This window comes from Tachysurus fulvidraco, chromosome 10, assembly GCF_022655615.1.
Source record: "Tachysurus fulvidraco isolate hzauxx_2018 chromosome 10, HZAU_PFXX_2.0, whole genome shotgun sequence".
Classification (NCBI taxonomy): domain Eukaryota; kingdom Metazoa; phylum Chordata; class Actinopteri; order Siluriformes; family Bagridae; genus Tachysurus; species Tachysurus fulvidraco.
In genome coordinates, this window is record NC_062527.1 from 11,812,018 (window position 1) to 11,827,702 (window position 15,685).

The 15,685-nt window shown below is 34.6% G+C and overlaps 1 protein-coding gene across 4 annotated transcripts in view; it reads left to right on the forward strand.

Annotated features, from left to right (window-relative positions):
* furinb (furin (paired basic amino acid cleaving enzyme) b) overlaps window positions 1–15,685 on the forward strand; it is a 77,657-nt gene that overhangs the window by 8,282 nt on the left and 53,690 nt on the right. For 2 of the 4 annotated variants that reach the window (XM_047819419.1, XM_027173171.2), the window contains exon 2: window positions 10,764–10,962. In XM_047819419.1, the coding sequence (XP_047675375.1) occupies window positions 10,786–10,962 (177 nt within the window). In that variant the 5' untranslated portion in view covers window positions 10,764–10,785. Of the gene's footprint in view, window positions 1–3,216; window positions 3,268–6,435; window positions 6,455–10,763; window positions 10,963–15,685 lie in introns of those variants that run through there. The other 2 variants (XM_047819418.1, XM_047819420.1) reach the window with 2 other exon arrangements.

Below are 15,685 nucleotides of genomic sequence, written 5' to 3' on the forward strand. Positions count from 1 at the left end.
GCTCTGATATGAAAATGATTAGAGAAGGAAAATGACAGAATGAAGAAACATTAAGAGGTGCCAGACTGTAAAGGGAATGCATACTCTTGTGTTGGACAGGATATTAAGATATTGATAATTATAATATTTACTTACTTTGTCATACAGAGAGTCAGACAGTATTATCCTAATGTGAGCATAGTAATCTGTATAGTACATTTACTACACCAACATACATGTGAAATATGTCTTTGCATGTAAATAGGCCTTAGGTTTTAACCCCACTTAATGTATGAATGATAATATTTATGTTGCAACGGTAAATCACGTCAGAGTTGAAGGGCATGAGGAACAGATTTTTGTTTTGCTTATGTTTTTGTTTGCAGTTGTATTAAAACTCCTGCACAACTCTAGGCACTGCATCTTTCACTGTCAGTTATTTCTATCATTCATCTTTAGTAGATGCTTTAATACTGGTCAGGGTCACGGTAGATCTGGAATCTCTCCCTAGGCATGAGGAAAGAAGAAACTCAAAATACCATGCGTCTTATGTAAAGTAAAACAAGATTATAACAGAAGAATGGTTCACGAATGCTAATGCTGCAAACATTATATGAAAGCAAATGGCCACTAAGTAACATTAAGGATACTGATCTCGGTTAATGGGTTAGGGTTAGCATCAGTACTTGTCAGAGGTTCCTGCAGCCCTTTTAATGTATTCTTGGCAGCCTCCCTGGTACAATTTTCTCTCATCTAGTTATATATTTTTGAGGGACATCCTATTCCTAATGATGTCACTGTGGTGCTCCATTTTCTCTACTTGATGATGATGGCATTTATGTTGGAGCTAATTTTTTAAAATGTTTTTCTATACTTTATTTGATTGATGCTTATCAACAATCAGGGTACAACCCCTGGCAAAAATATGGAGTCAAAACAGGAAATAAATTTTACTCCATAACAAACACAAAATCACTTGTATGGTACCAAGAATGTTTTGTTCAATAGCTTAACATGATGGCTTCATGAAACATGCCTCAAAAAATATTCACTGACTTTTTTATTATTATTATTAATAGAATGTTTTTTTCCCCAGATCAAGTATTGGAATCACTCAATGTTGAGGAAAAAAATATGGAATCATATTTTAATTATCATTTCTAAAACAAAATACCAGGACAAGTCTAAACATACTAATTAGTTATCCGTTGAAAGGCAGTGCTTACACACCTTAACAAGCTGTTGGACTTGGCTAATTGAAAGGAAACATGATTCCAACAAAAGAGCTGTCAGTTGAAACAGTGAAAAGAATTCTAAAACTCATTCAACAAGGAATTTCAACTCAAAGTGTGGCCAAAGTTGTTGGTTGCTCCCAGTCAGCTGTGTCTAAAATTTGGCTCTAACACCAAAACATAAGAAAACAAGGTTACAGTGGGATAAGGCAAATAAATCATGGAGTGTGGATGATCTGATGAAAGTGATATTCAGTGATGAATCACGAATCTGCATTGGCCAAGGAGATAATATATTTGTCTGGTGCCGTTTTAACGAAATATATAAAGATGACTGCCTAAAGAAAACAATCAAATTTCCCCAACTTATTTATGATATGGGGTTGCATGTCTGGTAAAGATCAGGGGAGTCAACATAGCATTTATGATTGTGACAATAAAGTTCAATTTTTGTCTCATCACTCCAAATGACTCCAGAAGCTGTGAGGATTGTCTAGGTGCTGTCTGGCATACTGAAGGTGGGCTTTTTGTGGCATGGGCACAGTAACAGCTTTCTCGACCATGCAAGTAATTTGTGTTCAAGTACCTCCTCATTGTGCTCCTTGAAAAGACAATGCCATTTTTTGGCAATCTGTATAGTACATTTACTACATACAGAGCAGCCTGTATTTCTTTGAAATTTGTTTGTGGGTTTTCCATTGCATCCCAAAAAAAAAATGTCTTGGCAGTAAGTGGGTTTTTCTTGGTCTACCTGACTGTAGTATCAACAGAACTCGTATTGTTCACCTATTTATGAGAGTTTGACCAATACTGACTAGCATTTTTAAATGTTGAGATCTTCTTGTATCCTTTTCCTGCTTTATAAAGTTCAACTACCTTATTATGCAGGTCCATTGGTAGTTCTTTTGTCGCATGGTGCAGTATCCAGCCAAGTCAGTGCATCACCTCATGAGCTGAGAAACTCACTGACTATTTATGCACTGACACTAATTACAATTACAATTAGTCACAGGTGTGTAAACATCCATGTTTAAACCTCTGTGTGTCAACCTGTGTATACAATGTGGCAAACATACAAGATATGTAAACTATTGATCAGGGTTGTTTAGGTGATTTAAGTTATTATTAGGTTTTAAACAGATATCAAATAACTGTTATAATTAATGACTTCACGTGATCCTTAAATAAGAATTATTTTGCATTATCAGTCATATTTTCCTCATAAATAGCAATGTTTAACAATTTCTTCAAGGGTATGCACACTTTTGAGCACAAATGTGTGTCTGTGTGATTTAAACACGTGTTTAAATCACACACACAAGTTTGTGTGTGTGTGTGTGTATATATATATATATATACACACACACACACACACACACACACACACACACTGTATATATGTGTGTGTGTGTGTGTGTGTGTGTGTGTGTGTGTGTGTGTGTGTGTGTGTGTGTTTTAAACACAAGTATGTATTATTTTTATCACAGTGCAAATCCACTGGACTGTTATCTTTGATACTTATGCGGCCATTGCTTTTTGCTTCCTTGGGGTTCAAAGTGGGTCACCTGGTCAAAAAGCTGAACATCTGAAGTGACCGACAGGAAACAAACAGAGGAAACAAACAGAATTTAAAAATACTTTTTCATTACTATTTAAATGTGGTGTTTTTCCCCCCAGAAAAGCAATTGACTGATTACTGAGGCAGAAAAAAAGGAAAACAAATTTTCATTTGATGCTCCTGAGCTTCTATGAGTCTCACAACAATCCTGTAATAGTAATTTACAATCAGTGTTGTGTTAGGGATTTTGGGGTCAGAATCGGTTGCAATTACAAAGCTTCACCCAATCAAGGAGTGAAAAAGAGAAAAGCATGAGTGAGATTGTAGACAAACCAAATAGCAGTAAGAGTGAAACTTATTTCATTTTCTTTCTTAGTGAAAAGGAAACAAATTAATTATATGTAATTTTTAAAAGGTATCAAATTAATTATATGTAATTTTACCCAGCTGAGAAGTTGCAAGAGATAATAGATGGCTGGTGAATAAGTGGCAACGTTGGTGAGTATTTGTATTTTTGTATTACAAAATCAGTTATATAGTTCAATATGCAGTCAGATTAGACAGCAAAATACATGAACAACACAGATTAGGTTAAAAAGGAAGTTACCAGACGTTTGTTCTCTAAAATATATTTTAGCTAGACTTGGTGTGCAAATCAGTATGGCCCAGAGTAGCTTGGTGGGTAGTTTAGTTTATTTAGTAGGTTATGGGTATTGTATCGTTCAGTATGAAAACAGTTACAGTACAGCATCAGTGATGCACAGGCCATGCTGTTTGATCAGGCACTCACAGTAAGCATTAACCAGCTGGTGTTAGCTAAGAGACAAGCTCTTGTTCTTCCATCTGGTGCTTATACACCGTGACAGTCACACTAGTGTGCACAAAAAAAGATATTCTCCATATTGCCAAGCAATCACAAGGTACTTGCATACTACTGTACTAAAAAGTTTTTTTTTTCATTCTCTAATTAGAAATGTTACCTCTTGTTATATACACTCAATTTCTGTCATTGCTTCACTTCTTCTTGATGTTTGTTGCTTTTAACCTAAATACATTATAGGTTATGTACTAGACAGCATATAGCCTGTAGATTATTTTGTTAGGTACAATATTGACTATAATATTTCACAATATACAAATTGTAATTTTGCATAAATTGTAACTTAAGTTATGACTATACAGTTATTTTAAATCAAAATGATTTGATATTTATTTATTTTCCCCTGTTTTTTTTTTTTCACATTGATATTCACAGAGCATGAGTATTTATTTTCATTAATGCGACTGTTACATAATTTAACATTAAGTGAAGCTTTACAGCATCTGTACCTAATTTATTCAGCCTGTATGATCACATTCCTCACAAGGTCCTACTAACACTTTTAGTAATTATGGTACTTTGGTAAACTGAAACTGCGCATAGCAGCTAGCATTTAATAGACTTTTCTACAATATTTTTTTTTATTATTATATATGGAACAAAATCAAAGTAATCTGAGCATGCTCCAACAAGGTTTAATTATAAAAAATAATACAAAGAAATGAGCAAGTATGCATCGTAAAAACTTTTTGATTCCATCACCATGCAAATCCATGGGTCTATGTCTTTGCTGTAATCTTTAATATTGGTGTAACCATTGCTTTTTGCTTCCATGGGGTTCAAATTAGGTCACTTGGTCAAATTGAACTAGGATATTGCTGGTGATTTAAAACACCACAGACAAAACTATAATGATGACAAATATGTTTAATATTTCATTTGTATGCTTTGTGATATGATCGACACATTTGTAGCATGTTTTTCTTTCCCATAGATGCTGTGATGAATACAAGCTAGCCAACTAAAATAATCAGGAGTCTTACAGAAAAACTCGCATTTGCATCTTTATGTTGCAAGAGGATCGGTGTGATGTGCAGAGATGCACTAACGTGCAGTCCACCCACAAGCTAACTGCAATCTGTTGTGCTCCTCTCTGCATTCACTGATTGGCATAGAGGCATGTACCCAGAAACAGTGTGAGAATTCTTTCATGGGTTTAATCCAATCCATTACAACAAAGTTAAATTCAGTGTAATTTTATGTAAACATATATCAGTAAATTTAAACAATAACTTGTGTAAACAATAAAAATGCATTTGTTGTCATCCCACATTGTTTAAAATAAAATGTCAAAATAGAAGTTTGACATGCAGTGGTATTCTTTCAATAAGTCAAGTCACTTTTATTGTCACATCACCACAGCACACGTGCCTTGGTGAGTGAAATTCTTAGAAGCGTTCTCAAGAAATTGCAGAAACAATCATACAGATAATTAATTGACAGATGAAAATGTGCAATTTGATCATACATATAGTCAGTACAATATGTGTGTACAATATGTACAATTAATAAACAGATAATGAAATAAACAGGTGAAAATTTGCAATATGCTCATACATATAGTCAGTACACACAGTGTACTATTGGGCATACTTACATTAGCACTACACATTATATGCAATATGTACGTATATGCAATATATGTGTGTAAATATACGTAAATATATTATATATAAAATATTATAAGGTGCAACAGATTGTACAGGTACAGAAGTGTCATGGGTGCAGTGTGTATGTATAGTCCAGTATGTATAAATGCAGTGTGTATGTATAGTCCAGTGTTGAACTGTTGACAGGGAATCAAGTTTTCACTCACTCTCCAAGATGCAGTATTTGTTTTCAAAATCAAGAGAAACCAAAAACCAGAGCCTGGATTAGCCTGAACTTATCACACTGCTGTGGTGCTAATGGAAAATTGGTAGGTAATTAAGGCCGAAGGTTTCCCAGGGAGAAAACCATAGGCAATAGGAATTACTTATTAAGCCATGTATATTCAAATCCGATCATATATTTGGCATATTCAAATTCAATCTATAGTTTCTTTATACATCATTTTCATCTCTGCAGTATCTGTAAGAGCACAATGTAACTCACTTCTCATTGGAGAGCATGACAAATTAAGCATTAATGTTTTAACAACCGCCAAAATGCTTGATTTGCAGATAATCAAAATCAACAATGACTATATCAATGAATACAACTGACTATAAATAACATACACCGAAGCCTTGTATTAAAGTGTATTTAATACAGTTTGAATAGAGTCAGCTTGTAATTAAATGTGAATCAGCACACAAACATGGATCCTTATGAGTTCAATTGACTAATAGGCACACTTCTGTACAAGCATCATCGTGGAACTACATTAGGCTTAGGACTTGAGGACCCATGGCCTTGGATAATTGAGCACACACCAGAGATATACAAAACATCATACATTTTTTTAGTCTATTCCTTGACATTATGGCAGTGATAAAACATGCCAGATGTTGTTTCATTCCTTTTTGTAATCTACTACAATACTTTTCATTTGATTATTTTAGTAATCTTCTTTTCTATTCATTCACCTTATCTCTTCTAGCACCTTTGCAGTCAGAACAGTTGGAGACTATTTACAAGCACTGCATGACTTTCCAGCACCTTGGAGCCACACCAGCTGTGGTTCAGGATGTAAACTTGGCTCACCTACTGTACATTAATTAATAGCTTTAATTATTAAAGTTTAAATTTAATCCAACTTCAGGGTTCACAAAACAACGTTTGTAGGTCAAGACAGAAAATAAGGCACGTTTTCACAACTAACAAGTAAGTTGTTAGATAACATTCAATTCTGTATAATAGGATTGTAAAAGCAAACCTCTTGGACTTGTAGATTTTCGGTGAATATTCTATAATTTTAAGATTTAATTTTGTTTTCTATTTTTGTGATTTTCATCATTTTGTTTGGAGTACCCTCACATGCAATCACTTCTTAGTCAGCTTCATTTCTTTATTGGCTCACTGTTGCAATGTATTTCATGTAAATTAGATTGGGGGTTTGGATAAATTGAGATTTTTTTTTTTAGATTTTTTATTTTTTTTTATTCATATGACACACATATAGAACTAGTGGGTAGGATTTGTGTCTAAACAGCTGACGCTAATTTATCAATTGCATTAATTCACCACTTGTTTTGATTTGACAGCTTTATGAGTCATATGCAGATTTTTTTTCCCCCTGTATGCTTAAAACTGTGCTCATTTTTATGCTACATTGATGAATAAGTGCCACTGACCATGTGCAAAAAAATCGTTCGGTAGCACCTGCAATAGATAGAATTATCTCAGCTCACTATGTAATACTAATGCTGATGTAATATGGGAATACATTAATGCTTAAAACTTGGGGTAGATTTTCAGGGTTTGTAAATATGTCACCATTGTTTTTGATTCATTTCCTCCCAGAGCAGCTTGAATCGGTTAACAGTTGGTGACTAGACCATTTTAAGAATGACCGAACAGACTACCTCCTTCTTTTCCACAGCTTTAAAGTGGGACCCTCACAGAAAGAGCATTGTCATTGTGGCAAAATAATATTGATTGTGATAGATCTGCATTCATGAAGACAATGCTTCCAAAGACATGCACACACATTTTGTATTGTTCAGTCTCCATGCTTCGCAGGTCTTACCCCGGTGAAGTAAATGTAGTTCATTACTATGTTACGCTGGCTAAGAGAGTGTAGGTCACTAAGGCTATGTGTAGTGGTGTTCGACAAAAAGTTATTAAGCAGTGATAATTACTGTTCTCACCCTCCCCACAAAACGAACTGCACCAGTGCCACTGTCAGTCATTCCTTTGTGTTCTGTTCTCTGTAAATCACACAATGAATTAAAAATGATGACCTCTTGTTCTCAGCTGCGTTTGAGAGATGTAGCAAAGGCCATTTAGAGCTGAACTGTAAATCACTGTCATTATATACACATAGAATGTTAAATCATATCGACATTTAGGGATGCACAATATGGATCTGGTCCTGAACTCATCATTTTGAATGAGTGTGAGAAATTATGAGCTTTCGCATAAATAGAGAGAAAAAAGCATTCACTTTTAAACCTCCCCCTCAAACTGAAATTAAACAGTCAGTAGGTTTGCAAACACAGATTTTTAGGAAACTGCATTGGTAAAGCATTCAAATAGATTATGATGGTGCACTATGACCATGCTTTCTGAATTTGCAATGTCAACAACATATACAAAAAAAAACACTTAGTGTGGCTTCACAACACCAGCAACTTACCAAATAGTGCTACAAATAATCATGCTCCAAATTATTTGTAAACTCCCTTTCAGCTCCGGCAACCAAATTATATAACCATTGCAGATTTTTAGGTGTGCACCGCTTTGTTCTCTTATGCATTAACAAATATTGTGCACATAATCTATATTGTCAGAGCTCTTAAAGATCTACTGCTGAGCACAAAATTGCTACATGTTATGTCAGCGTAAAATGTCTTACTGTATAGTCATAACCGGTACCAATCAGCTGCCATAGGTCTCATGAAAGTAGGGGGCATGGCAGAGATGACTTGATCAATGACTGGCATATCCCTCAGTGTACAGAAATATTTCTGTCAGATTAACCTTCCTTAAGGGACTGTTTGGTGTCATAAAAATAGGCATTTCTTTGAAATACAGTGAACTAAGCTTACAATGTACTATAATGCTCAGTTGAGTTAACCTTTTTGCAAATATATCATTTGAAGCATTTCTGTTTTGTGACAGTCCAGTATCAATTACTGACTTCAGTACACATGATTACCTTCGACACGCAGCGTTCCAAACACTTAGCTGGGGCTGCACTGTGTAGATGTCCAGATTGATTTTTCCAGTTTGTTCTGTTCTCTGCAGCTGACAGTTAAATGTAGTTTCCACATGAAAGCCAAAAAACTGTAATATAGACAAAGCAACATTGACTATCATTTTAAGCAGAATTAAAAAGCATGTTATTAACAATGGATTACTATATTTTAATTATTTCTAGTTTAATACTTCAGTCTAGGAACAAATTGCCAGCATGTTTTTGCACAGATATTATTGCACAGATATTATAAAATACAGTAGCTGTGACCTTTGACAGATGTGTCCTTTGAAAGAAGTTGTGACCTTTAACAGATGTGCCATAGGTATTTATCACAGTAATACAGAATATTATCTTATTTTATTTTGACTGTTTTGTGGTACGACATTGTTTCTGGTCAAAGATTGTGCTTCAATTCAAGGCTTTATATGTTTAGCATCTTATCTTATGCCTTCGCTTTGCAGTTATGTGAAAGAGAATCATACATTTTATTTCAATGCATGTTATATCTTTGTACATTAGTTGAACTTGTATTATTGTGTATGTTATACTGATACTATGTTGTTTCTGATTCAGACAGAATCAGAGTGCATGTTAAAGTAGCACCATCCATCAGGTGCAGAGGAATAAAAAAGTTATGATGTGCTATGTTAGTCAGTATCCAGCTGCTGTTATATTTTACTTTAACTGCTACCTAAATAGATGGGGTGAGTGAATATCCTAAATATATTAGTAGTAAGTTTCCAATTAGGCAATTGATTGTGTACACAAGAGAGAGAGAGAGAGACAGAATGGATGCTAGAAGAAAAAACATTCATCATGAAATTATTACCTATTTTATAATCTGAATAATTTCCATTTTCTTGCACATTTGCTTTAGTATAAAGAAATGCTGCCTTGCTTCTTTTTTACAGTCATTCATCATTCTTTACCATCGCTCCTCTGAGAGTTTCACTGATGGGCATGTAGCTTAGTTTTCTCTTTCAGTTCACTGCACGGTACTGAACTTAATGAGCACAGCAGTACAGGTTGCAGATGTGACAGTTTGTTTGTATGAAGTTCTCTTTGTACTCTCTCACACACTGCTGTGCCATTTATTTTCATTCTAACTTTGCACGCATTTCTGATATACATGCATAATATGTCACAATGGATTAATGTGCATTATTTTTTGATTTTGACAAACATTTCTTAGCAAAGTTTAATTGAGATCAAAGGACAGATATCTGTAATTTAGCATTATGAATGAAAATATAAAGGCAGTAATTTCTCTTCATCTCAGTTGTTGCCAAAATAGGGCCCAAGGGCAGCTTTTTATTCTGCCTCTATTGTTTGGGGTTTTTTCTTCTTGTAGAGAGATGTACAACTTTGCAGTGGGCTCTGGGGAAACAATGAGCTTGTTCCATATTCAGCATAACCACCTAGTCTCTATAGACCTGCTTGAATCTAACAACATCTCATCTGTGTCATGATCCTGCAGAGAGCTTCCCTGGAGCAAGAACAAGAGAGCAAGAGCAGAAAATAAAGAATGTTCATGTTCTTGTTCATATTTTTGGCTCTGTAATTCCCTCTTAGGTTTAGTTTAATCCTACATAGATGTCTTTTATTTATTATTTGTCAATCACTTTTACATTGTGCATTATATACTGTATTTTCATAAGCTTGTTGTTTATGGCAAACAAATACTCTAAATAGATCATTTTATTTAACATTATTTTTTAGCCATTTTTGCAGTCATTTTCATCAGATAGATTTTACACCTTAATCACTCCAACTTATCCATACAATCAATCCTTTTTATTTATTTCTTTTATTTTATTGTGTTTTAATGGTTTATGAGCATCTGTGGTTGACCATCATGGTAGTGGCAAAATGTTCATTGACACCACAAGGTTACTCTTAAACAGGTAATGTTCACATATATGCTGCATTTTCTTTCTGCTTTATGCGTTCTAGGAAACAGCCAAGCAAGCATTCTAATTTTATTGCATGATCTTTCGGTTATTTCCTTTTCTTAGAAATGGCAGATAACCTTAAAAAAATCTGTAAAAGATTTTTTCCCCCAGTTAGCAAGCAAATCTCTGTCTCCGTGTGCATGATTTAATCCATTACCACTCAATATACATTAGTATAGATTGAGTTGTTTTGCTTGTTTTAGTTGCAGTGGTATTGTATGAGGCAGAGAGGGACAAATGAAGCTGTTTAGATAATGATGCAAGGCCCCACACGAACATGCTCAGATGCATTCTTATGCCAAAATATTTCTCTTCACAGTTGTTTTGTGGTTGTGGTGCTCATGGAGGTCCGCTGGCTCCTGCTGCAGCTCAGAACCAGTCTGCTGCTCCTGAGCTTGATGGTACAGTCTGTATCCAGCCGAGGTGTGTACACCAATTTCTGGGCCGTTCACATACATGGGGGAAAGGAGGAGGCCCAGCGCATAGCCCACAAGCACAACTTCATCAACCACGGCAATGTGAGTGGGAACAGTGATGCATCATACCAAGATAAAAAGCCATTTGTCCACTTCAATAAAAATCAAAAAGGACACAGCAATCAGAATATGTTTAAGTTAGCCAGATGTAGCTCTCATTGTGATCAGCTTATGGTTTGAAGCACATTTGTGTTAGTCAGTGTGTTTGTACTACAAGCTGGGGTGATTAGTGAAACAACAATAGTTAAAGAAGATACCAGAATTTTCTGTGGTTCCTGATATTCAAGTCTCCTGTGAGGAAATAACTAGTTGAGAGAAAGATATTTATATTTTAGCCATTATACTTGTTAATGAAGTGGCTTAATTCTGCTGCAGTAATTAGAATTTTTTCCAACTTTAATTTTGTATAAGAGAGTAAAATCTTATTTTTTTTGCAGATTGTATTTGTATATTAACCTTAGAAATTGAAAAACACTGAAAAAATTGATTTATAAGGCACTGAATAACTCTGATAAATGTACATTGCAATTCCTCTGATCTAAAATGTCAGAGTGCTGTTAGAGGTGATTACAAAGATGATTAGTTGTTTTTTTTCTAAAGCATAATTTTTAAAGAAATATGTAATATCTCTTGCATAAATATAGAGCTATATTCAGTGTATGTTTATGTAGATCTAGCTTTTTCTTTAAGCCTTTCGTGTATCCAAAGCTTGTGTGTCAAAGCAGTAATCCAACAGACACATGAAAAAAATGATTTTAGTTTACCCTTGTTCTTATGATCTAATGAATAACATTGCTCTTTTGTGCCTGTTATCCTGTCATTAGCTGCAGGGTACTGGTGAAAAAAGAGTCATAGTTAATGTGTGAATATTCTTTATCTGATTGGCCTCCTGTGAATAGCCTGTATATGTGAGGAGAGGGGCAGAGAGACCTGGCACAGCCAGAAACACCTCTTACTGTATCAATACCAAACCCATCACACTTCACCAGAGCAACTCTCATTGCTGCCATCTGGGAGCTTTCCAAACTGTCTGCCAGTTTATTAATAGCTGTTTCTTTGCTCTTTTTCTTGCTTTCATCCTCCTTTTCTTTCTTTGTTATTTTTTACACGTTCGAACTGAGCTGAACAAATGATGTGCCTATTACATAAATTACATAAACAGACGTTCCTAATATGTAAAACCCAGAATCTTTTAACAACTAGTAGGATGTAGTATTTGCATTAAAATTCAACTCTGGTTCTGTGTTTGGTCTGCTGGCAAAAATGTTTGCTGCTACAGGTAAACCACACACGCATACATACATCTTCCCTTCTGAATGCAGAATGCAATAGCAGGCTAATGGCCTTGTGGAAACTCTTATAGTGAAACTGAGTGAGCAGTAAAGGAATAAATGAACACCCAAACCCTGAATACCTAAGAGCATTTCAGCTGTAGTAATCCAGAGAGCACACCAAGTGTTCACCACTAATACATACTAAGCAAATATACTAAGATGCCAAAAAAAAGATAAAAATAAAATAAATAAATAAATAATAAGCCAATAAAATCCGTGTTATATCTGTTTATATTTATGTACTCTTGTATACTAGTGTACAGTGGCAAAAACTGAAAAATGTACCTCATAAAGCTAACAGAAATAAAATACGGACACAAAACCTGTCACTTTGGCATATACACACACAGCGTGCCTTTTACTCACAGACACCTTTGCACATTCTCTCTCCCTGTCAGCATTGTGTGGATCGAATACTTGATGTATGTATGTACTGTATGCATGTATATGCATGTGTGTTCGTGCCTCTGTGTGCATGTATAAGCTTCTGTGATAATGTGAACTTGTGTCTTTTTTGTATTTTCTTCTTTTTTTAATGAATAAAGCTAAAGGTTATGCTTTATCTGCTTCCTTATTGATACGCAATGTATAATAACTTGCCAGTCGTATAGCAGACCAATGTGTGAGAAATCTTGTGGAATGCCACATTGGGAAATTTGTCCCTACAGTAGTGTTTTCTTTCTTTCTGTCATTCTATTTTCCATTTGTTCCCTGCAAAGTGACGTAATTTTTTTCCTCAGAATGACCTTAAAGAATACAGCTATGTGACATCCTAATCTATGGTGCCATCTCTATGGCATTTTACTCGAGCCAACCATCTAGCAATATTTTTTTTGTTCTGCGATGGAGAAAGAAAACATTTAAATAATGAGGCCCACAACAGAAGCCACATCGTCTCAATAAAGATAACATTGAATACCCTCGATTTACGGAATAGTCTGCAGAAAGCATCTTGTAAATGTCTAATTATTTACTGGTGGCGGAGTAGCCAGGTTATTACAGTAATTAATTTTTAAAGAATACTGTAATGGACAATATCAGTATATTTCTATAATAACCACTGCTGCAATTTTACAGTTATACTGTTGTTTAAAATCTGTTATTTGAAATTCAGTTCATATAAAACAAACTATCACATTGCACAGTAAAATTTGAAATAAAATGTCAAGGTACACAATGAGAAACAAATTACACAATAAGAACCTCAGAAATAAACAATGCCTAAATCTGTGAATAACAGTCATAACCACAGAGAACAATAAAAAATGGATCATATGTAGGATCATAAAATAATGGAAGAAAATTAATTAGCCATGGATCATTTGAAATTCCAGTTTCAGTTAAACCCTTTTGAAGGTTAGTTTCACAGTAAAACTTGACATGGGTATGCTGGACAGGTGTCCTCAAACATTTGGAAATATAATCTAATATACTGGTTTAAACACAGTATTCTAGTGTAGAAGGTACAGAAATGTAATCTCTAGTACAGAAATAAAAAGTATTGGTATGTGGTAAATTGCTCAGCAATGGTTTATGATGTTCTATGTAACATCATGTACGTTTGCATTTTTTATGCAGTCATAGCCATATCATGACTAAGTACTGTACAGTTTCACTGAAACTAGAATGGCGTCAGAGTATAACTTCTCTTCTTCTCTATAACTTCCAAATGCCACAACTGTAACATTGATGATGCAAGACTCACAAATATTATTTGATAGAGAACAACGCAACAATCATTAAAATATTTATATATTGTATGAGCAGAATTCAAGTCGTCTTTGTGCATAACTGTGCGTGTTGAAGAATAAGCATCACATTTCCTGTTTATGTTTTTGTCTCAAGCTAATCTACCAGTAATAGCCTTAGGGCCTCATTACTGTCACCATAAGGATAATTACGAAATAGCTGACTTAATGGAAGCACAGGTTTCAGTGTTTGGTCTTTTTCTTTTTTAACTATTAACAAATAAAATAGTATTCAAAATACATTTCCTAATGTATTTTGAATGCAAGTGAGTAGGATATAGTCCAGGTCTATTATCAGTGTAAAAATCTGTATTCTGCTGGCACAAAAACATCTCAAAGTTAAAAATTAAAGAGCGTTATTCTGCTTTTTTGCAGTTTGATTGTATGTAGGATTCATCATCTTCAGGTCTTATTGCCAAAGGTTTTTTTTAATAGGCAAACAATATAGAATTGATATGGGTTGTCATCCATGTTAGAATGTTAGTTTGGAAAATGCAGAATTGCTCTATACCTACATATTCTCCATAGAGAAATATTCATATTTGTGGTCACTTGTATTTTATGAACAAGGCAATAATACAGTGGTTTCTGAATGTTTTCAGAGCCTTTTTGCATATTTTGTTGTGTTTTAATTTGAAATGGAAATATAATTTTAAAATGACTTTTTGGCATTTCTCTACACAAATGTGCTCATAATGACAAACTGAAAATGTTTTAGGAATCAAACAATAATATAGATAATTACAATTATATAATAATTTAGATAATTAGGTGGACTCCTGGCTAAAAGCATTCCAAATTAACCACAGGGACATCCTGCAACATTTAAACTGACAGAACTCTTTCTAGAGCTGGTCATCCAGACAAACTTAATACCCAGTGTCCTGGGTGATGAAGGTGACCAAAAAACCCAATGGCCACTATAAGAGATATACGGAAGTCCTTTGCAGAGGTAGGACAACTTACCATAAGAACAACCACATCAGAAATAATCCAGCAATCTGGCCTTTATGTCAGAATCACTAGACAGTCTCCACTCGTGTGTAAAAGGCATACAGGAGCCTCTTAAAGAACATGTGGGAGAAATTAAAAAAAAATTTTTTTTTTTACTTCAATCACTGTCTGGAAAAACCAGGTATTGCTCATCAAAAGTCAGAAACTGTTATAAAATTGCCAAGACTAAAGTTAAATCTGAATGATTAACTTTATAAGTGATGCAGAGCAAATGTGCAGTGAGATGCTGTAACATGTAGGGTCATGTCTGCATCTTTGCCTAGAGGTCTGCATATTCCTATTACATGGCAAGGACAATCAGGTCCTGCACTCCTGTTACTAAGCAACATCAATCAGGCATCCTCAAGGTTTTTTGTGAGTGAATGTGTAGCCACTGTAAGGTTTACTCAACCTGGAGGGCTGACGGCCTTCATCCTGCCAGATAAATATCAAGGGACTTTAAAAATGAGTTCGTGTGAATAAATTAAAAGCAAAGCAGAAATGGATTTTAAGAAATATCAAAAAAATATTTTGTTTCTGTTTGTTTTTTTTTGTTTTGTTTTTTTTGCAATAAAATAAAGATAAGTGCAGATGAGTCAGTGGTCACTAAAAGCCCTCATCATCTTCCATCAAACCACATGGATTCCCAGAGAGCATGAAAGTGTTTATTCAGGGCCGTAATTAGAGTAT